Genomic DNA, 25,361 nt, shown 5'->3' with positions numbered 1-25,361 from the left:
TCTAAGCCCGAAAAAGCTACCTCTCCTTATGACCTGTCTCTCTTAGTTACGCTGTTATAGTTACGCTGTTATAGTTCTAGACTGCCGGGGGACTTCCTTCCTTCCTTTGACACACTGAGCTGCTCTCTCCTCTCCCTTTCTATTACTATTACTATTACTATTTGTGTGTATCCCGTCCCAGAAATGCTTGTTACTAATCCTAGCTTCTGGGGAGTTTACTCCCCGGAGTCCTTATGTTTTTTCCCCCAGCGTATTTCCTTGGAGAACGGTGGCACCAAGATCCTGGTTCCAGCTGTCGTCGTGGTCCTGCTGCACTCCCTGCTGAGCTCAGCTGTGCCCTGCAATGTCATGCTGAACCCTGCAGCTTCCCGCTACATCCAGTCACTGTTCCATTATTAATGTGACTATTATTGCTACTGTTCATCACACCCCCAACCGGCCCGTCAGACATCGCCTACCAAGAGCCTGGGTCTGTCCGAGGTTTCTTCCCAAGAGGGAGTTTTTCCTCGCCACTGTCGCACTGCTTGCTCTTGAGGGAATTACTGTAATTGTTGGAATTGTTGGGGCTTTGTAAATTATAGAGTGTGGTCTAGACCTACTCTATCTGTAAAGTGTCTCGAGATAACCTATGTTATGATTTGATACTATAAATAAAATTGAATTGAATTAGAGAGAAAGGGAAGGTCAGGTGAGATAGACTAATAGAAGAAGGGGAAATGATGAGCAGAGTTAATATAAAACAAATCTTTTCTCCTTTTCTTCCTTCTCTTTCTGTTCTCAAACTTTTACGATAAACTTATACTTCAATATTTCATATTAAAGAAGTACTGTATTTCACTGCTGGGAAGATGGCCTTCTCATAAAACTGGTCTGTCTATGCAGTAGAAAGACTTTGAAATGTGTGCTACATGACCAGAAAACAATGAAAAAAGGCTGTGGTGTTCTCTTTTGCTCAAAAGGTAGAAAACCTACAACTACCAGAATGCACTGCGCCACGCCACACCAATACACGCGTGTGTTTTCACCATACAGAAAACAGTATGACGCCCATTTCCTGTGCACAAACTTCTGTATTACTGCCAAACAGTGAACTAAAGATAGGTTTATGAAAACATTTTAGGTGAGAAGTAGGCAATACAGTAACAGAATCTTTGTTTGTATTTGATCAGCTTTGTCTTTTTTTTCTTTTCTTTTTTTTTTACAGTTTAATCTAAGAAAGTGGCGGCTCTCTCTCGATCTGCTTCTATACTGTTTGTGTCCGTATGCGGAAGTACAATCTGTAGTTTCGAGCAACAGCCCTCAAGCTTACCATAGGTTTAACATAGTTCATTTACACATACTACCCACATTGTTATGTTACAACGCTGGTTGAAAATCTGCAAAGTATCCCTTTAACAGTAATACTTATACTTAGTATGTGAAAGAGGTCACTCAGACTTATGAAGCCACCGAGAATTATCTTTACATTTTTGGTGTTGTTTTTGGAATAAACAGAAGTTTTTTGTGTGTGCTGAAAACAAATGCATAAAAACCTAATGTGCTCTACCTGCCCAGCACCATCATGTATCGCAGGGTTTCTTCTCGAGAGGAGATGCTAACTCTAAAAGAACTTCCATTAACTAATTTTAAGCGAATAAACTGCTACAGCATAGCATCGTCAGAAGTTGGTGCTATAGGCGACGCATGGCTGTAGCTGTAGCTCTGTAGCCCCCCTCCCCAACTACTTTATTGCTTACTGGTCAAATTAAGCCAAACTAGACCACATGAAGGTGCAAATGAGTTCACTCCATTGTGTTTGAACTGAAAAAAAACCCTCTGCTGATTCAAAGCAATATATTAATAAGGAAAGCAGCCACCTAGGATTCTTATATCACTATGGATTCAAACCAGACTTTTCCCTCCTCAATTAGCTATCAGCAGCTGCTCTCTAACTTAATAGCACTCTTATCTAGCCCGGCAGAAAGGTCAAGCCCACTGGGTGACTGTAATGAATGGATAGCTAAAATTTAGTACTTGAATTTGTGTGTGTGTGTGTGTGTGTGTGTGTGTGTGTGTGTGTGTGTGTGAGAAAGAAAGAGAGATAGGGAGTGTGCATGAGCAGAAGGACGTTGAATAATGTGAGTCTGAAGGGCAAAACATTTCTTTTGTGTGATAGTTTTGAAAGTATGGGATGATGTAAGTAAAGGACAGTGATTTGCAATGCGGACGTACAATTCCTAATTAGGGTCAGTCCTTTTCACCATCACCTTTAGTTTAGTTTGTAAAATGTCATCTGTGCTTTTGATTAAAAAAAAAGAAATGTATCAATCATCAAGATCTTTTAACCCTCTGTCATCATTTTAATGAACTGAATATATATAAAAAGACATTCAAGAGGTTTCTCAAGCATAACCATTAGTATCCACCCACCCACCGTTTTACTCAACACTTATAACCTCCCATTTATTCTCATTAATGTAATAACATCTAATAATCCTGTGTACTTTGGCCTTTTAAAAAACCGTGCACTCCTAATGGTCCGGTAATATGTATGTGCACACGCCTCAACACAAACACTCTTATTTAACCCACACATAACTCTTGAATGTCCCTGTTGGAGCAGATGGGATGAAATAAATACACTGACTTTTACCTTCTGAGCGCGACGTTTGTCTGCTCTTTGGTTCTGGTGGTAGATGCGACTGAAGTTGGAGACAATAACAGGGACGGGCAGAGCGATTACCAGCACGCCGCTCAGGGAGCAGATGGAGCCAAAGATCTTCCCGGCGATTGTCTTTGGCACCATGTCTCCATACCTAGAAATGAGACAGAAGAGAAAAGGTTAAAAAAAACAAAATGCTGAAATAGATGGTGTTGACTTAGGATACGGTAGGTATGTTTCCATCCACCTCTTTGTTAGGCAATTTGTGCATGAAAAAATACATTTGGAGAGGACAGAGCATTTGAAGATACCTTGACATTTTGGGGCCTGCTACTGTAGACAAAGCATTGATTTTAATGCTGCCTGCCACTCATCAGAAAGGTCCAAAAATAAAGAAACAAAAGAGCGGCGGAAGCCCCCATTCCAAGTCCAGACAGGGGTTCTGGTTGCATATGAATGTAGTGGCAGATAAAAAAACACCACGGGGTCCACATGGATCAGAAGGGACAAATTAATTGCCATCATGTATCAAAGCATCAAAGCTGGTGGTGCTCATTTAATTAGGTACTTTGTAATCTGTAAGAACGTGATGACAAATTAGTTTATTTAAAAAGGTAGTCAGAAGTAGTTCCCTGATCTCACTTTGTCTGTGTCCGAAAGCACTCCCTATTTTAGAGCACTATATTTACTTGTGTGATTTTATTTGAATGTGTTTTTGCCAAAAATACAACCTATATTGCATTAGATAAATGCGATAATCCCACTTATGAGACACTCCACCTGTCATTGAGGGCTGCGGAATCAAGCTGTAAACACATTACTGACATCACCTTTTGTTAATATAAAAATATTAATTGGAGCAGCTATAACTATTAAGTATTTATTATATAGATAAGGGAATGATTACAGACTGTTCCACATTTTAACGCCTGTTGTTTTCAGCTTCCTTTGGGCTTCCAATAATTCAATTACAGGTGACTGGCTGCTGTAACAGGTGGACAGAGGTAGAGAGATAGGACCACTGCTATATATTCAGCTCAGACTGGGCATAACAAAGCCTTGCCAGTGGGATCCATGGCCAGTAAGAAGCCAAGGTTAACTCACTGGCCAACACTGTGGGCCATGATGGCGTGTAGTGAAACAAATGGATTTTAAAATACAGACTTCTAGAAAGAGCTTGTAAGCGGCTGGGAAAAGACACTGGAGAGGCCGCTGACAGGTTTAAGTAGTGGTATGCAGTGACGGACTGGCCATCTGGAATTTGGGCAAATGCCAGAAGGCATATAATAATTTGTCTTTGGTTAATTTTGATAAGTTGTTTTATGCATGCAGCCAAAAAAATACAAGATTGTACTGCAGCAAGGTGCGTGGAAAGATTCACTCGGAAGGCAGAGTTCCTAAATTCCAAGCTAGGTTATTGACAAAAATAGGGCCGGTGTGTCGCAAATGTCAGGGCTGTTTTTTGATCCCAGTCCATCACTGGTGGTATGTGAAGCAATGTTTACTGCCGCATGATCGCTACCATTTTGAGAGAAAATCAAAGTAATCAGAAAACGAGGAAGACTACAAGAAAGAGGAAGTGGATATTCTGCATAAGAGACAGTTCTTGGGACCAAAGTCCTCAACACACTAATTTCCTCACGGGCCACTTTAAAAAAAAACAGATAAAGCATGGGTTTCGATTTTGATCCTCAAAGTTCCGAAGTTAACACTTGCACTTATGAAAAAGCCCATTTTTCTCTTCCTCTCTGGCTCCTCTGAGTTTCCTCTCCACTGCGTTCTCGACACAAGACTCTTGACAGGTAAGCCTCATGCACTGTTGACCACTGTGTCTATTGAGGGCCGCTCTCTGCCCAGACGTGGGGACTGGCGTTCCACTTTTCAGACTGTTTATTCATTTTTTTGGGCCCAAAGCTCCTACTCTCTATGCTGAAAAGCGCCATAATCCGAGATTGCCTCCTGTTTACTACCCACAAATTGAAGAGCTGGGGGATTATCACAAACCCAGCCTTCTGCTGTGCCTGAACAACGTACAAGAGGGAAGAACGTGATGTTGCTCAAATCCTCTTTTGAAAATGACTTTTTTCTACAAAGGAAAGAGGATCTCAGATGATGCAGACTGCAATTAATGACACAAATGAGGTAACATTAAAAGACAGTTTTGACTTATTTCTCCTATTTCTGGCATACAGAGGATTGACCTGCATCAACTGATCCCAGTAAAATAATCTGGTCCAAATCCAGAAAAAAATACCCTTAAAGGGAATATAGTGAAAATTTGTTATGTTGTTTGAAAACTCATAGCAGGCAGGCTGATGTGAACTGCGAGCACAGAAGGCAGAAAGTCAGAAATATGAGGAATTATTATCAAGCAAAGGAGATTTGACCACAGGCCTTGTTGTTATTGTTGCTGAGTCCTGCTCATGGCTGCCAGGCAATCAGACAAATCACTTCACAGTTCGCTCCACTCACTGTCTGTCAGCTGAGGAGAGATGACATTCTCCTGGCTGTGTCTCTGACTGCTTTGTTGTAATAATGTTTGACACTTTATATCCAATGTGACGTGTCAATCATCATTACAACTGCGATACGGTGGAATATTAAAAATGTTGCCCTTTGCAGTGAGTTAGTTCACTTCAGACATGTAAATAAGTCCTGGACTTTGTTGTGTTATCCCTGACAATGTCTCATATATTTGTATTTGTTTACTGCTGTATTTGATTTTTGTCAAATAAACTGCACAAAACTAAATAATCTGTTTCACACAGCAGTGGGCAGCTGCAGCATGAAATGTCAAGAGTTAGAAACGTTCGCTCATTTAAATTTAGGATTAATTAGGGAGAAATATAAATATTTGTGTATAAATAATACAAAACACTGAAGGGCAGGAAGGTGCTCATCTCCTAGATAAGCAAATATGGTGAATATATGGTTTGCCTTAATGACAGGAAAGCTGTTAACCTTTTCAAAACAATATTCGGAAAGGTGCTACCATGAGACAGGCCAGTATAGAGTAAATCACGTAAACAATGAATTATTCAAGAAAAGCCTGCAAGAGTAGTTAAACGATGCAACAAGGCCATGAAACACAGCAGTAAGGCTATTTCCCCGGTAAATGGTCTTCTACAGGGATTCATTACTTTGCTTTTTCCATCTGCCACAGTTTGAAACAGAAGCCTAAGCAGGTGGAAAAATCAATTGTGAGGGGATTTATTCAGTCATGTGTTTTACCTTTCCAATCTCTTTGTTTTGCTCTTCATTAAAAGAAAGTCTGCTGTTGCTTCCACAACACGTGGAAGCAACAGCGTGCTCCTCATAGATCTGTGATGGGCATCAAGTAAAACAGAATTGGATTGGACGTGCTGCATCAAAAAGGCCCAATGAAACCAAAGCAATCAATCCGGCTGAATGATTTTTGTTTATGGGAGGTAGAATTAAAAGCGGCAGAGTCAAACCAAGTCAAACATTGTTAAAGCTGTGATGAAGAACATTAACTGTTATCATGAGAGTAGCTAAAGGCCAAAACAAGTTTTTTAATCATTGGGGAGGGGTAGGGGGGCTGTGTTACTCTTGCTCAGGTGTTCAGAGCTTACATTGGAATTAGTGTTGTTTTGTGCAGTCCATGCAATGACTTTAGCATTACTTAACTTTGTGTAAACATGTTTTAATTTGCCCTACCAGCTGGTACTTGAAATGCACAACAACCATTGGAATTATTGCTGCAGCGACGATAAGTGGGTTCAATAATAGTTCTAAACACAACACAGGTTTTTTTTTGGTCTACTTGAAAAAAATAAACAGCTGAATAAGATCAACAGATAACATGAAGTGGTGGAGAACGCAGCACAGCAGGCACTGTGATTGAAGATGGAGGGTCACTGCTGGCTGCTAATGCTACTAAAATGGGTCCCAGAGCTGATTTAATGGACTATGTAACCATTCTTAAGAAGCACTTCATAACAGATCATAACATATTAATAAATTACACATTGCATTGGCGTGAAAGCAGGAGTATGGCAGAAAGACTGAGTATTGTAAAGTGTAAATAACGTTGCGCTGTTCTCAATGGTGGCAAGAAAGCTACGAGCATACACAAAGGCATTTATGCTTAAAGGGGTGGTTCAGAATTTTGGACATAGGACCTAATTTCCAAGTTAGCCAGTGTGTTATTTATCAGTGGAGACAGTTTTCAACACTTTTCATCCAGTCCTTCCAGTTGCAGAGTTCGCTGGTGCTAGGCTAGCGCAAGTCAACAGTATCTGCTAGCCTACCATTAAAGCTAAAGTCTTACACACTCCACAGTACACCCGCGGCAAATTGATCAGAAAACCAGACTATTGATGTAAATGTCTGTTGATAAAATAATGTTAGAAATAAAACTACCCTTGCATCTCAATGATCACATTACATTTTGAGGGACTAGTTTCTCAGCAGCGGCGGAATTTAACTTAGCTCCAGTTAGTAGTACTGCGCCAAAAAGTAAACAGAGAAGCGCACTCCAGTCGGGAAACCTTGTAGTAGCCTAGTACATTGATATTGAAGCATTGGATTGGAAAGTAAGGACTAGGCAACATGGTGATTCAGTGTGCATTTAGAAATTATAAAAATAAATCAAACATATGGGCACCACAAAGTTTCCACAAATTTACATTGGGAGATACAGAAAGGAACCAAATGTGGCTTCTTGCTGCTGGCTTGGACATCAAGACACCGCCTGAGACTCTACTCAAGTGGCGAATGTGTAGTGATCATTTTAGACCAGACGACTTTGAAAACCCCCACAATCTAAAGGACCACAAGTCACTGACAACGAATGTGGTTCCATCTGTCTAGTCTAGCTAATAAAGCTAGCCCCTTTCATAATGTTAGCCTAGCTGTTACTGATAGATTGAGACTGACAACATTAGTGGAGATAACGATGCATTGTGGACAGTGACAACGTTAGCTAACGGTATAGCTACACTCTTGGTAGATACCTGGCTGAGCTAACCGCTAACTTTAGGTAATTGCTGACAGAAAAGTCATGTAAGATCGGACAGTTTACATGCAAATTGCTAGCCCGTGTGCTTTCATGTACCGGTAACGTTATGTGAGTTATAGCCTGGCAGAGTGGAATTAGTTGGAGCTCACAGCGGCAGGTAAATAAACTTGCGTGATTGTCATGTAAACCGGCTTTCTCAGTAGCCTAGGTAATATCACTCCACCGCTGCTGTAGCCTATGCTACCAACTACAGGGAACAAAGTATAACTATTGCAATGCAATGCAAGGGTAGTTTTAACTCTAACATTATTCTATTAACAGACATTTACATCGATAGTCTGGCGTTATCATTTATTTGACTCGGGTGTACTGTGGAGTGTTTAAGACTGCTTTTAATGGCAGACTAGCAGATACTGTTGACTTGCACTAGCCTAGCACCAGCGAACTCTGCAACTGGAAGGACTGGATGAAAAGTGTTGAAAACTGTCTCCACTGATAAATAACACACTGGCTAACTTGAAAATGAGGTCCTATGTCCAAAATTCTGAACCACCCCTTTAACATGTTGTTTTTTGCAGTATGTTCTGAAATGCCAGGGCGCGTACAAACAACATATTCTATGAAGAAGCAAGAAGTTAATGAGTGTTACTGAAAGAGCGGCATAGACCAAACATGCAACTCCTCAATGCTGAGGTGGAATTGTAAGGAACGGTGAACTCATATCTCATTCGAGTATTCGTGGACATACTTAATCGCCTTTATACTTTCCATGTAAAGAAAGGTGACAAAAATTTTGATTAACAAAAATTGAAAATGAAGCAAAGTTGAATATCCTGCAAACAATTTGATTTTGCCTGGCAAAATATTTACTCAAATGTAGATTTTTAAAATCTACTGTTTTTAAAGCATTTAAAAACAAATTGGCTATCTTTCTAAAATCTTGAGTCAAAATGAATAGTAAAAATAATTCATTATTTTACTTTTTAATTCAAGTTGTTTGCTTTTATCGGTTTTTGACAGTCATGTCTGAAAAGACCTGCGTGCGCAGTGGCCGCTTAGTTGACAAGAATTTGGCGGTGTACTACCAAATGCCACGACAATGTGCGGAGCCTTCGTGCTTCATGCAAAATACGTGATGATGTTATTTTTGGCTTGTGCGAGCATAAATCTAGCTTAAGCTTCCAATGTTTTAAATCCAATTATGAACTATAACTTTTCTTGGATCCCCCCAAAAGCGAATTGTGAGTATGCGGCTGGCTGCAGTACAAGGCAAGACTTATGGGAATAATGTGAAGAGCAAAAACTTTAAGCTCATGTTCACTTTGAACCAACTTTGAGGTCATTACTCTTCTTAAATTACACTTTCTATATAATCAAATGCTTCTTGTGTCCATCTGGTGCAATTGATTCAAAGCTGACAAACAAAATGATAGATTTATTGTTTCAAGTCATCAATGATTCTACCAACTCATGGATTGTTTTTCAGCTGGATTTTGCTGATTTAAGAGAGCCTGCTTAGTCCAAATGTCCGTTATCGTACTGGTGCGAAGATATATTTGCCCTAATAAGGTTAAATTGATCTGAATTTAAATGTTTAACTCCTCAAACACATATGCACCCACATGTGCACATGCACAACTCAAACAGCGGAGGACTGATAGAAACTAAATATTGTAATACTACAGTAAAAAAAAAAAAAAAAAAAAAACGTGACAGCCACAGCAGCAATAAAGCTAAAAACAAGACAGCTCAGGAAACTTTTCTAATGAGGGATAGGTATAAGCATCATCTCAGAGAGGCGCTATGAGCTGATTGTGAATATTAGCCTACTTACTCAGATATTTAGTATAACAACAGCAACAGCAGTTACTTATTGGACGCAGTCTCACGGGCAGGAAAGTTCATGCTGATGTAAGTCTGGGCTTCCTCCGGCGTCGAGAAGATCCGTTCCTGGTTGTTATGCGTAATGCGAAGACGGGCCGGGTAAAGGATCCCGAAACGGACCCCCTCCAGACCCCGAAGTTGTTGTATCCTGCTCGGGCTCTGGCCACACGTGCCGTGTAGTCTGGGTAGACTGAAATGGTCATCCCGTCAAGCTTGATCTGTTGTCTTTCACTGGCACGGCGAAGGATGTTGGCACAGTCCTGGAAGTAGTGCATGCGGGCCACAATTACGCGTGGTCGGTCGCCTTGTCTGGGCGCTGGCAGCAGCGAGCGATGCGATCTATCCAACACCGGCGCCTCCGCTAGGCTGAACGCCCTCTGAAGTAGGGTTGAGATGGCGCCTGTGGAGCTGTCGCGGCTCTCCGGCACTCCGACGATCCTGATATTATTTCTCCTAGAGCGCGACTCTAAGTCCTCACATTTGTCCTGTAATGATTCCGACTGAGCCTTGAGACGATCAACTTCACGTTGCAGTGTAACGATATCATCCGTGCACGACGACAGACACCTCTCCATCTCGCCAGTGGTACTTTTCAGCATGGCTAGCTCTGTAGTAACCGAATTTTGATAGGATTGCAGTTCAGACCGTACAACGTTAATGTCGGCTCTGAATCTCTCCATTTCCTTTTCCAGCACGCTTCTAATCTCCATCTTGATTATATGTCCAATATCATCACGAAGAGAAGTGAGCAATTCTTGCCTGAAAGCTTGAGTAGTTAGTGCCACGGTCTTGTCAGCTGGGTTTGGTTTATCACCATGGTCCGGGGATGAGCCAGGACCACTGGGCCTTGTGGACGATAAAGTTGCATTGCAGGCTTTAGTAGACTTGCCAGCCATTGTTTTTTCGTAGGCTGACGTGCAGGAGTATGATAAAACGTAACAAAGTGGAATAAAGAAGCAAGTTATGTCGAAAGGTGCCTTCTTTACAGAATTTAAAGTAAAAGTTCTGTGGAGCCTGGTCGGTGCGTCTACTCCATAGCTTGCTCGCTAGCGCCTCCCATGTTTAACTGTTTTAATTGCACTTTATTCGCATATTTATCGCTCAGTTCTTTAAATTCTTATACTGCACTATAAAATGTATTCTTGTCTTTTAAATTGTTTTCTAACTGCTCTTTCATGTTTTATATAAAGCACTTTGAATTGCCCTGTTGCCGAAATGTGCTATATAAATAAAGCTGCCTTGTCTTGCTTATTTATTCATCCAAGTTACAAACATCATAGACAAGGAAACAGTGATAATTGTAGGTGAATGCTTTGCACATGTAAAGTTTGAGAATTTAAAATCCTTTCATGCCTTCAAAGGATTAACTTTAACACATTCATATAAATCTACTCAATATGTGGTAAGCTGCCAAATCCTAATAGCTTTTTGTCACGGACACACATTTGCTGTGTGACACTGCAGGTTAAATAGGAGATCTCTTTGCATGAAGTTTACATAATCTGCCTTGAATCTGAATGGCTCTGCTAGTATGCTACTATAATCAGTGTTGGATAATCCCATTGTAGATACAAGTGCAGATTTTGGAGAATGTCAATCCACTTTGCCAGGCACTCAAACAATCGCCCAAACAAAGAGGCAATGAGAGGACATTGTACTTAAAGTATCAAAAGTAAAAGTAGGCTACTCATTATGCAGAATGGCTCCTTTCAAAATGTTTTCATCACAAACAAATAGTATTTTTTATTTGCGTTTTATTGTTGTAGTTTGTCAATGTGGAACCAATTTTAGATACTTTGTATACTACTGGGTAGATTAGTAGTATAGTACTGCATCATATCATTGGAGCATAACAAAAAACTGTATGTCAAATGTGTCAAATAAATGTAGTGGAGTAAAAAGAACAATATTTCCATCTGACATGTAGTTGAGTAGAAGTATAACGTAGCAAATAAATTGAGTAAATAAGCTCCATAAAAAGACCCAACTAATTTTGAAACCCTTTGCTACAGCCCTGCAAGGGATGTGAGATATTAGTTTGCGTGAACTGCTGTCACTGAGAAGAAAGCCCCATCCATCATGACCTATGTGAGCTCCTGTTTAAATTAGAGGCTGGTCTATCTCAACAGGGAGAGTTAACATCAACTAACCTGCCACAGAGGTCAGTTCAGAACATGACCTTAACAGCAGTGGGTTTATTTAAAAGCATGAATAAAGCGGGTGTATCTGAGGTTAATTGTTGACCAAATGATGATGTATGAGAGACCAACAGCTGCACAAAAGCAGAAAATAAAAACAGTGAATAAAGGCTGTTCTTGTTAACCTTTATGTACCCAGGGAAGGTTTCCCAAGCAAGCATTGTCCTTTTCAACTCCCTGCTTAATATTCATACAGCTATGCTGCCAAGTACAGCCACTGTCCAATTTTTTTTTCCCCATTAGGTTTTTTTCTGCTGGTCTGAAGATTTCAAACAAATTGTACTTTAATATAACATCAGATCTGGTGACCAGGTCTGTACTGCGAGTCATGTACAAATACGGTCTGCCAGGGGGAAAATACTTGTTTGACTTATTGTCAATTGTGGGTTTTAGTGACCATAATATTATAGCAATTACCAGAAAAACTCACACAGGGGCATCACACTTCTCAGTTTCCCTGGTAAAGTCTACTCCAAGGTGCTGGAAAGGAGGGTTCGGCCGATAGTCGAATCTCAGATTGAAGAGGAACAATGTGGATTCCGTCCTGGTCGTGGAACAATGGACCAGATCTTCACTCTCACAAGGATCCTGGAGGGAGCCTGGGAGTATGCCCATCCGGTCTACGTGTGTTTCATGGATTTGGAGAAGGCGTATGACCGGGTCCCCTGGGAGATACTGTGGGAGGTGCTGCGGGAGTATGGGGTGAGGGGGTCTCTTCTCAGGGCCATCCAATCTCTGTACGACCAAAGTGAGAGCTGTGTCCGGGTTCTCGGCATTAAGTCGGACTCGTTTCAGGTGAGGGTTGGCCTCCCCCAGGGCTGCGCTTTGTCACCAATCCTGTTTGTAATATTTATGGACAGGATATCAAGGCGTAGTCGGAGTGGGGAGGGGTTGCAGTTTGGTGGGCTGGGGATCTCATCACTGCTCTTTGCAGATGATGTGGTCCTGATGGCATCATCGGCCTGTGATCTTCAGCACTCACTGGATCGGTTCGCAGCCAAGTGTGAAGCGGTTGGGATGAGGATCAGTACCTCTAAATCGGAGGTCATGGTTCTCAGCAGGAAACCGATGGAGTGCCTACTCCAGGTAGGGAATGAGTCCTTACCCCAAGTGAAGGAGTTCAATTGACCTTGGGGTCTTGTTCGCGAGTGAGGGGACAATGGAGTGGGAGATTGGTCGGAGAATCGGCGTAGCGGGTGCGGTATTACATTCAATTTATCGCACCGTTGTGACGAAAAGAGAGCTGAGCCAGAAGGCAAAGCTCTCGATCTACCGGTCAGTTTTCTTTCCAACCCTCACCTATGGTCACAAAGGCTGGGTCATGACCGAAAGAACGAGATCCAGGGTACAAGAGGCCGAAATGGGTTTCCTCAGGAGGGTGGCTGGCGTCTCCCTTAGAGATAGGGTGAGAAGCTCAGTCATCCATGAGGAGCTCAGAGTAGAGCCGCTGCTCCTTTGTGTTGAAAGGAGCCAGTTGGTGGTTCGGGCATCTGGTAAGGATGCCCCCTGGGCGCCTCCCTAGGGAGGTGTTCCAGGCAGGTCCAGCTGGGAGGAGGCCTCGGGGAAGACCCAGGACTAGGTGGAGGGATTATATCTCCAACCTGGCCTGGGAATTTCTCGAGATCCACCAGTCAGAGCTGGTTAATGTGGCTCGGGAAAGGGAAGTTTGGGGTCCCCTGCTGGAGCTGCTCCCCCCACGACCCGACACCGGATAAGCGGACGAAGATGGATGGATGGACCAGGAAAACTAAAATTCCTAAATGTAAGTATAGTAAATGTATGTAGGTAAATGTATAGTACATAAAAGGATGTTCAAGAAATTCATTCTGGAAAGTTTTTTGGCAGATGTTGGTGATATTGACTGGACTGATGTGTATGCTGCTGAAGAGCCTGAGGCCTCCTTAAATATCTTTATGGAAAGCTTCATGAAGATTGTTGATAGGCATGCCCCTATGAGAAAGTGTATTGTAAAAGCGAGACCAGCTCCATGGCTGAATGAGACTATAAAGAGCCTCATGAAGGAAAGAGATGAAGCCAAATCTACATTAGTAAATTCTGGATTAGTGGAGGACAGATTCAAGTACTATCAACTGAGAAATCAGGTTCCAAAATGGAATAGATCGATGAAAAAAGAATATTACACGCAAAGAATAAATACTGTAAAGCAAGATGGTAAAGAGCTCTGGAAAACCCTTAATGAAATAATGGGAAAACGGACAACTGGAGGGGCTTCATTTGTGGAATCAGAAGGCCATCTGATATAGCGAATTATTTTAATGATTTCTTCATAAATAAGGTCCATGCACTAAGGCAGAATATGGACAATACTGATTCTAATTATCTAAAGCTCATAAAATTGTGATGTTAGACAAGAGGTGCACTTTCCAGTTTAATACTGTGGAGGAGCGGGAAGTAATGAAGTTGTTGAAGTCCCTACCCGAACACGGCTCAGTGGTTACTGACATGCTGGACAGTAAAGTACTTGGGCTGGCAGCTGACTATGTTTGCGGTCCGTTATGTCAAATATTAAATGCATGCTTAATGAAAGGCGTTTTTTCCCCACTATCTGGAAAGAAGGTAAAAGTATTCCATTACCTAAAGATGGCAGACTAGCACTCACTGGGAAGAACAGTAGACCTATCACTATTCTCCCAGTTCTTAATAAACTGATGGAGAGAATAGTCCACTCACAAATACAGGAATACTTTGAATGTAATGGCTTGAACACAGATTTCCATCATACTTATAGACATAAACATTCAACTTGTTCCACCCTTACAGTAATGACAGATTACTGGCTCAAGGAAATGGATAATTTAAAGATGACTGGTGCAGTATTACTTGATTTTGGTGCGACATTCAATGTCCTAGATCACAATCTACTCATCGGTAAACTAGAATGCTAAGAATTTAGTCCAACCGCCATCCAATTTATGAAGAGTTATCTCACAAGTAGGACGCAACGAGTTTATTACACTGGCAGCTGGTCTCACTCTAAGGTCTTGGATTGCGGGGTCCCGCAAGGGACCTGCCTGGGACCACTCTTATACGCCATCTTCACAAATGATTTACAATCGGTATTGTGTAAAGCAACTGTACAAATGTATGCTGATGATTCCACATTGCATTATGCTACAAAAACTGTCAGTGAACTGGACAATGTTTTATCAGCTGAGTATATGGTTTTTGATTGGATAAAACAAAATAAGTTGGTACTGAACATCTCGAAAACCAAATCAATTATCTTGGGATCGAGTCATAAACTGTCATCTACACAAATGGGTTTGAACTTGTCTGGGGAACCTATAGAACAGGTAGATAAAGTAAAATTACTAGGCACAATAATAGATAGTCAGCTGTCATGGGCAGAACATATTGACACCATAGTGAAGAAGATGGGTTGTGGTATCTCTATGGTGAGGAAATGTCTTTCTTATGTCCCTAGACACATCGTGGGACCTGGATCATTGTGCACCTGTATGGTCATCCACATCTAAAGGTCAACTAAAGAAATTACAAACTGCCCAAAACAGAGCTGCCAGGTTACTATTACATTGTCCCAGTATGCACCGTCGACTCTCATGGTTAACGGTAGAGAACAGGCTGGTTTTCAATTTTTTTTCTCAACCCGTTTTCTTATATAACCAAATTGTTAGGTGTGATCAGGTTCATTCTCATTTGACTAGGTCAACTGATGATGGCCAGATGATGTTACCACGCCCAAAATCAAATGCTTTAAAGAGAACAGTTATTTATCGTGCCATCAATCATTGGAATAATTGCCCACTGAATATACGTAAAATCAATAGCAAAGTCTCGTTCAAGTACCATCTGAGAATGCACTATTTAAAATTGTAAGTAGGGAATGGACATATTTACTGTATGAATGTAATAATGAATGTAATAATGTAATAACTTATTCTGAATAATTTCTGATGATGTTTATTATAATGATGTCTACAATGTTTTACTGCTTTTAGATTATCATTGTTAAGTGATTTTTTTTTCTTTTTGTTGGACCCCAGGAAGATTAGCTCGTCCCACTTTGGTGACAGCTAATAAGGATCCCTTTAACAATAAACAATAAACCCATTGCATTAATTTGAATTAATTTGAAGTTTACTTTTTTTTTTAATAGGTTTTAAATGCATGAGTGTTTTTTCAGCATGGCAACTATTTAGATGTTGTCTCAGGGTCTTTATACAAGTCTTAATTGCAGCAACATAACATCATGGAATATAAATATAACTATTTCTCCTGCATCCCGCGTCCCATTTAATACGTGCACCGTTTTGTTTTAGCAACACAATTTTGGCATCTCACTTTATATCAAACAATTCTGTCTTTATCTCTGTCAGCGTATGGATCTGTGGGGACACAGCGCTGACAGCTGTAGTAATGTTTTCTGATTTTTTCCTGCCACCTAATATGTCTGCTGACACTGCTAAATCTGTTATATTTCTTCTGCTGATTTCCAGCAGCAGGCCTTTTAGCTTTGCAGTAGAACATTTTTATATTTGGGGTAAGCATGAATGTTGTCCACAAATGGAACAGGAAGCCCGACGTTTTATGGGTGTTGTTGATCATTTGCATAAATGATCAAATGTCATGTGTGCCAGCTGGTCATGAACAAGTGGTATTCCCAGTGGTGAAACTTAGATCATTTACTTAAGTAAAAGTACCAATACATACAAATACTCCACTCCAGTAAGAGTAAAAGTAATATATTTAAGTATCAAAAGTAAAAACTTGGCATGCCTATTTGACTTTAATCCAATCGTTCCAAACCAACGGGTCAGGCAAAGGGTAAAGGGTAAAATTAATTAGGGGGGTCATGAGATGATTAACAGGAAGAAAAGAAGAAAAACAATGATCTGCTACACAGAATTAAATAGTATCCAAGATTTCACAAAGAAAATATTTGAAGAAGTTGAGAAGCTTGAAAAGTTGAGAGAAGAAATGTCTCTTAGGTGAAATGGCTAACAACTAAAATATCTGAATCGGGACAAGGGGCTCCAAAGGGACACTTTTTTGCAAGGTGTCACAAGCTAAAAAGGTTGGAAACTACTGGTTTAACTTTTGACAATGTGCTGTATTCTACAGTATACGCTTATCATATTTTTATGTAAAATCTTAATCTGGAATTAACTATTAACTATATCGGTCAAATAAATATAGTGGAGTAAAAAGCAAATTTGTGCCATTACTTTCAGGCTTTGCTGAATCCGACAGAAGTACAATAAGAGAAAACCTGACAGAAAAAGAATATAATGGATAAGTATACAAAAAGTGTCTGTTAACAACTGTTAATAAAATGATCAAAAGTTATTCTGACAACTTTAAATCAGTATAATGCTGCATGTATTTTCATTCCCCCTCCCCACCATGGATGATTACTCTGAATCCCTGCTCACGGTTCTTTGCTTCTGTTTGTCAAGGCAGCCTGGGATTCTTCATGGAGTATCTGTCTATGCTGTCAGACAGGTATCATTGACAATTTCAGCTATGCAATCATCGGAAGTAATGAAGCATAGTGTCCCGAGGATGTGACAGGAAATTCACATTTGTCTTTTGTGTTTCATTCGTCTGCAGAGATGTAGCAGCGTTTGCAGCTCAGAGAAGTGCTGGGGCAGTAGGACATTCAGAAACAATTGTATATCAGTGCTGAGCCATGCAACAGACAATAAAACATTAAGCCTTTAAACCTTGCATTTCAAACCTTGCATTTCAGTTGATGAGGACAATAACAATTATTGCCAGATTAAATTACAAACACAGCTATAAAATACAGCATCGAGCATTAGGCTTTGTTCTAAATCACATTCTTCCTCCTGGTGAACAGAGGATTTACGGTGTTGTACTATATGACTGCAGTAAATGGCAGACGGACTTATCCAGGCTGAATAATTAACATTTCTGTGTGCTTGGAATGTTTCAAAATGATGAAATACTGTGTAATAAATGACCAAATGTTTGCAAAGACTAAGTAAGTGTATTAATCAGGAACTGAAAACCCTTTCTGTGCAAACCTTCTTCACCCTGTTGATGAATAAGACCCATTGTTAACGATCTTCTTTGTACTGTGTCATTCAATTCAAATACATACTGCAGCATCCACCTCTTAAGAATAACCCAGATTATTTGGCTCAATAGTTGGGGACTTGATAGACTATATTTGGCGTGAGTACTAAACCCAGAATATCATTAGTGTAAAGGCTATCATTTCATTTGGCTTCAGTGTAAACATCTTTGTGTCACTGCAAAAACTGTCCTGTTTAACGGTCTCACACATTTTTCTTCAATAAATATATCGTAAAACAAGGGAAAAATAAATTTAAAGTATGATATCTGGTTCCCAGTTACCATTCTTGTATTTAGTGCATACACACAGAAAGCTTTTCCACCTTAAATATCCCTACAGTTAAGTTTTCAGACTGCTAAGTTGTTGTGTACTCTACCTTTTAATTTGTGTTCACTGTGAACTTTCCAACACAAGAATATGTGACATCTGGTGACTCTAATGTTGGACAAGAGAAGTCATAATTTGAGCCAAGGATTTAACCCACAACCAATTAGTTTCTCATCTCTGCTTCTCTTCCTCCTGGCCATAATCTCTGTCACCAGGGGTGTATCCAGTGGAGCTTTTAATCAGTGGTTCTAAAATGTCCTCAACCATGATGTGATGGAATGCAACATAATTAGTAGTGGATCTGGTGAACTTGCCTCCTGTGTTGTATCGAGTGCAAGGAAATGAAAATGTGGCAATTAATAAGCAGGAAGTGCTGTCCATTCCCTCTCTAATGGGCCAATCTGGTAATTCTGTGATTGAGCTCAATCACTGGAGCAATAACAAGCTCTGCACAGACTGTGCAGGAACCAGATTAAATTGACATCATATCAAAGGACAGCTGGATATGCCATGCCAACCCACTGTCCTACAAATTGCTTTGATATGCAAGTATTTTGCATTAGCAATTGCATTTTGAGGGATAACCTATTGTCAGACAGAATGCCTGTAAGTGTGACATAGCTCAAACAACTCTGTCTCTGTTTATGTGTTTGCATGGATCATTTGTCATATTAAGAGCCATCCTAAACCAGCTGTGTGGAGTCAATATGGATAATAAAACCCTCCAAAAGTGTGGCACTGGCGATGCTGACTTAGTTATCCTCCACTGCCCATAATCAGAAGCATGAAGACTGGATACTTGAGAAAACGTTATGTGTTGTGTTCTTGGACAAAACGGAGACGGATAATTCTTTTCAGACTTTACTTCATTTCAGCATTACTTTTACACTCGTAGCACTTCCTTCACTTCCATGTACACTCTTCTTCTTCACACCTTATCCTCTCCTTCTACCCTTACCACTTGGTATATTCGATTCATCACACCACTCATAATGCCACCTACTGGTGGTGAAGCATATGTATAAATGCCAGTGTCTGCAAACACAACATCATGTATTTTTTAAGTTCAGCCTCACAAATAATTTGGGTCATGCAGAACGCCAAAATATTTTCTACACTTTCCTTGCACTGCTTTTTCCTAGTGGTTTTACAATTGTAGTGAACCCTGTTTATTCATGCATCAGTCAATTAAAATACATGACTGGGAGTCTACGGCCATGTTAGCAGCTCTGTGCGGCACTAGATAGGCAGAGTTACACTTTAAGTTAAATGTTGATAACAGCATGCTAACATGCTCACAATGGCAAAGCTAACATTCTGATGTTTAGCAGGTTTGATGTTTACTATGTTCACCATCTTAGTTTCAAATATTAGCAAGTTTACATTAAACACAAAATACAGCTGAGGCTGATCCAAAGAAACCAAAATATTGAACAAATAAAAAGCTTCATATTTCATTAAAGTTATTTCCATTCGTCCTGAGGGGGGACATTTCACTAAAAACTAAAAATGTCAATCTTATGGTGATGATAGAGAAAGGTCAGTGGATCACCACCATTCTGTGAGTATCATCAATATTTATACCAAGTCATGGTAATCAATCTAATAGTTGTTGAGAGGACAACTGAGTACATAGTAACAAATGTTTCCTTGTTATGGCGAAGAGTAGCAAGTGTATTCAACTTTATCTGTTTTATTTATTTGGGTATAAAAGCATTTGTCAACTAGGAATGTTTGGAGGTAAGGTGCTTCTGTTCTGTTGGCCATGATTCACTACAGGACAGCTGTGGGTTCAGTGCCTTGTTGGGGATGAGTTATTTATTAAACTCACCCTAAGTTAAAAAATAAAAAATACATTGTGTTCAATGGAAAAAGGTTTTTTTTTACCCAGACATTTCAAAATTAATACATTTATAGCTGTAATTGCAATACCGTAATACCGTAAAACTGTGGTATTTTTGCATTTTCGTATAGATATAATGATATAAAGTGGATTTACAGAAGATGAGACATCTGGTTTAGTGAGTTTGTTGAAGCCCTGTTGCAGAGGTCTGAATTAGTGCTACTATTACTGATGGCAACCTGAGGCAGAATCGGCACAATGCTTTGTTTTCACAAATTACACTTAATACACAGTGAGACATAATAAGACAAACACTGTTTATTTCACACCTTATTTGACTTCCAGTTGGTTGACAGATTCCTAGCAGAGAGCCACCGCTGTTTGCATTTACATTTTAACTGTCCATCACACACCTCCACTAACCACCTTCCCATGTGTCTACCTTCTCTTACGGTATATCCCTCCTCATGTCCAACCACCAATCAGCGGTCTTTCCATCCGGCTCCATTAGAGAGCTTGAGATGAGAACAGAAATTAAAAAGCTTTCTTTGGGATCTGTTAAAAAAGCCTCCTAAGTAGGTTACAGAAGAAAATAGGCTGCCAGAAAGGCTCGGGAGACCCAAGGAGCTACTGTTGTATCACTCAAGAGGAGTGGCATCCCACTTCAGGAGTCCGCATGAAGAGACGGATGCAAATGTGGTATTTGTGATGCAGCAGGTAGAGAGTAATTGGCATAAAATGTGTCCTGGACCACAGGGATCATTCACAGTGGGGTGATGGCAAAAGCAAAGCCTTAAATGACACACTTCTAGACTGTACATGTGGATAAGATGAATGAAACACCTCCAATACTTGCTTTGTTGTGCTTTTTTATTCCGCCATGCCGGCAATAGCCGTGACCAGCGCCATTATGTTTCGGGTTGTCAGCCCTGTTCTCATGAACACGATAACTCAGGAATGTCTTCACTGGAATACAACTTTCATTTTACCAAAAAATATACTTAATACTTTTTTATTATTTTCCTTTAAAGTCTTCACTACATATATTATGTAAGTATGGAACGACATGAATGTAAACTGCAACTTGACTTGTTGGCGGAGGCATGCAACCGTGAGGATTTAGAGTCGAATATCTTACATATATCATGGCCACTTACTAAACAATAAAATATTATTATTCTCTCTTAAGGAAAAGTATAAGGGAAACCCTTAAAAAGAAACTATTTTTGGCTCTAACTTTGTCAGCCTTTAATATTCCAACAAGTGGGAGAAGCGCTTGATTATGAATCTCTTTTATCCTTCTTTTTGTGTCTTAAAAACAAACCGCCGCAAAGCTGCTGCTAAATAACCTCGGGAAAGGAACTTGTTTTGGTGGGAATGTGTACGTTCAAAATTGTTTTAGTCGTGCAACAGAAAACTCAGATTGGACAGATAGTCTAGCTAGTTTTCTGGATTTACCCTGCAGAGATCTGAGGAGCTGTTAACCATAGTCATAAATCCACCAGAGTTTAAAATTCCAACACAAAAAAAACGTAACGAAACGGACATTGGCAAAAAGACATGCTATTTCTGTGTCTGAAACTACACGTCTTGTCTCAAGCACAAGTATGATCACTGCTCTGTCTTACTACTATCCGTCTCAATGTGTCCATATATGTGGGGAGAGTTATGGAACCATCTCTTTTGACCAACAAAGCATAAACTAAGCCTTATAAAGGTGTCATTAGACAGTACACTTTTAAGAGAAAAGTTTAAAAAGCCATTAATCCAGAGAAGAGTGCTGACAGTCTGAATTTATCAACAGGATTGTTTAGGATGCCTCTATTTCACTTCACTAGGCACCCAGACAAAATCCAGCAAAACAGAGAAAAGGGTCCTTTAATAGGTTATCTTAATTAAAGTCTAGAGACAAAGATAGAATCTAATGAAATGATAACAGTACAAGTTGTTTAGTTGTTTTTTTCATGAGGGACAAAACTAACAAGAGAACAGAACTACAAGTCCACAAAACAACAAGAGTAACAGCACAAACAATGGTGGCTTTATAAAAAGAAAACCCTTATTAAAACCCATGGTTCCACTAGAATTTTATAAAACCAAAGGCAACAAAATAACATGAAAGATCTGTTTAAAATAAATCTGGCCTTTGGGTCCACTAATGCAGTGAGAAAAGGGAAGAAAAAGGAAATACTATTCTTAATGAATGCAAAATATCACTAAGCGAGTTTCTTTCTCAAAAGTTGTCAAAAAAAGTGTTGCTGGAAATTTCATCAGAAAGTCATCCTCGAGCATACGTTTTAGAGATATGTAGTATTTCAGTCATTTTTCATTTAATATTAGAAAACACATTTGCATCAAACACCACAAAAAAAGTAATATAATAAACAAGCGGTTCAAAGATATTCAGATATCGGTATCTTTTACTGCTTAATGAGATATTTAGACAATGCGCATGTGTAGAGTATGAACAAAATATTTTCTGATGTGTGTGGAACAAATTCTTTTTTCATAACAAGATCTATATCCCACCCACAGGCATCCATTCAGCTCATTCACAACAGCAATGACTTTCTCTCCTCTGTTGTTCTTAATTAAGGCATCTTTGTTTTCCCTTGTTGGTTCAGTAAATCGTGCCCCCAGGCTGATTGAATTCATACTGTACCTAGATAACAAAAACAACTCCTTGCATAGTTCTTTTGAACAAGAAGACAAAAGTGGTAGCAGATTCAGTTCCAGCAAACAACAAAGATATTGCCTCTCTGACACATTGAATATAATACTCATTTCACCTCTGTGGTGTGTAATAGAGATTTTCCTTCTTTTCTTATAAGGTATTGTAGTCTATGAGATACACAGCACAACAAAGCTTTCATTTCCAGACCTTCAATCTGGAGAACCAAATAAAAAAGAAATGTATCCATGCCTTTCAGCTTCGCAACTTGCTTTTTCCACATTATATTTATCATATTTTTAGTCTGCATACATTTATGTTTGTACTTGTGGGGCTGCATGATATGCAGCGATAAATTTCGCAATTATGATACAACTTGCGATAAATATACAAATATTGAAGTGTGCTCAGTTCTTCCTTCTACTGTTTTCAGTATACTGCTAAAATACAACAAATTATTTCCAATATTCTTTTATTGAACAAATTGAAGCAAGCTTGTGACCGGAAGTTCGTCGGTTCAATCCCCCAGACCAGCAGGATCAAACTGGGTGGAGAAAGTGAAAAGCAGCATTTACCCCTCCCAAAATTACCACCAATGAGGTGCTCTTGAGCAAGGCCTGTAATGCCAACTGCTCCAGTGGAGTTGCTCAGTTGCCAACACGTCAGACGAACCAGGTGTGAATGTGTTACTATGTGACAAAGTTCTTGAAAAAGAGAGCATTGCTCTCAGTGAACCCCCGAATAAATAAAGGTGAAAAAAAACAGTTACATTTTAAAGTGCAGTTTTCTACCGATACTCTCTTTCAAAAATCTTTCGAGTTATGTTTATAACACAAGTTGACATTGAAATGACGATGAAAAAAACTATATATCGTGCAGCCTTTATTTTCTGTATATAATATTATATATATGTTGATATATAGGCCTTTATTTATATAATTATACTTACCTACATACATGTACTGTGTGTGCACTATATTGGAGAAATTTTTCCCTTTTACAAAAATTTAACTGAAATATTTACAAATGTGAGGAAATCTACACCCCTTCACAAGGGCTTAATTTCCATTGATTGATTGGGGGGGGGCAGACACTGTCAACATCTTATTTTTGTCCCCCTCACTAAAACCTCTCTAAACATTGTCCTTTGATTGTCCACCTTTACTGAGATACAGATTTATTTTACTGTTGAATATGTTATTGACAAAACTTAACATAACCGTTATAAGTGCTCTTTTATTAATTACTTATTTTTATTATCTCAATATTTTATTGAAACTACTCTACTCTTTTGATTAATAGATTTATTCTACTGTTGTATTTTCACTTTTCCTGATTTAATCTATGTTAACGACCCCACAGCTAACAATGAAGTCCTACCTTTTCTTAGAAACACATCCTTAGACAAGAAAAGTCTATAGCTAAATTAGTAGCTCCTTGAAGCTCAACAAACATGCAGAAAACTCAATTGTTGGATTGAAAATATTCTAGTGCCACTTTTCAAATGTAAACTGTTGTACAGGACATTTAACGATTCATATGAATTATTTGGACATGTAGTGTCAACTGACTCTTATGTTTGTATGTGATGATAAAAGAGAATGAGATGTAGTAGATGTCTGGGTTCACCTGGACCCCCACAGGATTTTGTCTCATTGAACTGGTATTTGCTATGTGTCAGCACTTTAGCTTTAAGCTGGTCTATATGCCAGGAGGGCACAGATGGGAGTGGCTAACTTCCTCTCATGCTTGGAGTATGAGGGTGAATGTGATGATGGATGGTCTGGCTAATGTCTATCAATGGGGGCATGTTAAAGTCAAGCAGAAAACTATAGGCACCAGCTAGGGTTGCCAATTTATTACCCAGCAAAAAAAAATGCAGTCTAGGAAAACAACATGCTATAAATCCTACCTTGATGAAGGTTATAATGTTTAGTTTTTGTTTTAGAGAGGGGTCAATGGGCAAAGGTTCAATGTTATGGCCAATTTGTAGGCTTTATTTTGTGGTGCTGTTGAATTGTCAAGTAGAACTTTATTTGTCCCCAAAGGGGCAATTGGTTTCGCAGCAGTGACAAGTACACAAGATCACGTTGTATTACGTTATTCTGTGTTTCTAATAATTTGTCTATCTCCCCACCTACATGTTATGTACCATTTTACAGTTATTATTAGTGTTCAAATTAATAGTTCAGAGCAATTAAAATCTAACAAAACTAGTTGTGGAAGTATTTGTTTGACAGAGTTTGGGTGCACGTAATGCAATGCTTTGAACATTTCTTTGAATATTTTAATGACGGCAGTTCGAGCAGTGTAATACTTCGTAGATAGACTACTCAGCTGAACCTGCACTGTCAGATGAGGTCAGTTGGCAGAAACAGCAGCAGACATTTTAAATCAGTAACAAAGGCATTAGCAGCTAAATGTGAGGCAGAACAACTGCACCCCAGACAAGGATTTTGTTATGATGTCAGCTTTAGGTGTACGTTTAGGTAATTCGAAGACTATTACCATTTGTTTGCACTTGTCTCTACGTGTACTAGGCCTTTAAACAAACAATATTTACTCTGCCTTTTCTGGGCAAACATCTGCTCAGCTGCGATAGGTTTTAAATATTAGGCATCAAAGCTTCCCCAAGCTATACCTGGAAGTGGCAGAATAAATTATATTGACATTTTCCACGGGGGTGATAATGCAGGGATTCTGTGCCAGCAGAAAACATTGTTTATTTTCTTGT

At 39.6% G+C, this 25,361-nt stretch overlaps 1 protein-coding gene across 1 annotated transcript in view; it reads right to left on the bottom strand.

Annotated features, from left to right (window-relative positions):
- Positions 1–25,361, bottom strand: part of LOC114554578 (potassium voltage-gated channel subfamily D member 3) — a 143,952-nt gene that overhangs the window by 13,205 nt on the left and 105,386 nt on the right. The window contains exon 3 of the mRNA XM_028576502.1: positions 2,633–2,795. Within this exon, the coding sequence (XP_028432303.1) occupies positions 2,633–2,795 (163 nt within the window). The remainder of the gene's footprint in view (positions 1–2,632; positions 2,796–25,361) is intronic.

This window comes from Perca flavescens, chromosome 4 (assembly GCF_004354835.1).
Source record: "Perca flavescens isolate YP-PL-M2 chromosome 4, PFLA_1.0, whole genome shotgun sequence".
Classification (NCBI taxonomy): domain Eukaryota; kingdom Metazoa; phylum Chordata; class Actinopteri; order Perciformes; family Percidae; genus Perca; species Perca flavescens.
Note: the sequence above shows the minus strand (reverse complement) of the source record. Positions and strands in the feature narration are given on the sequence as shown.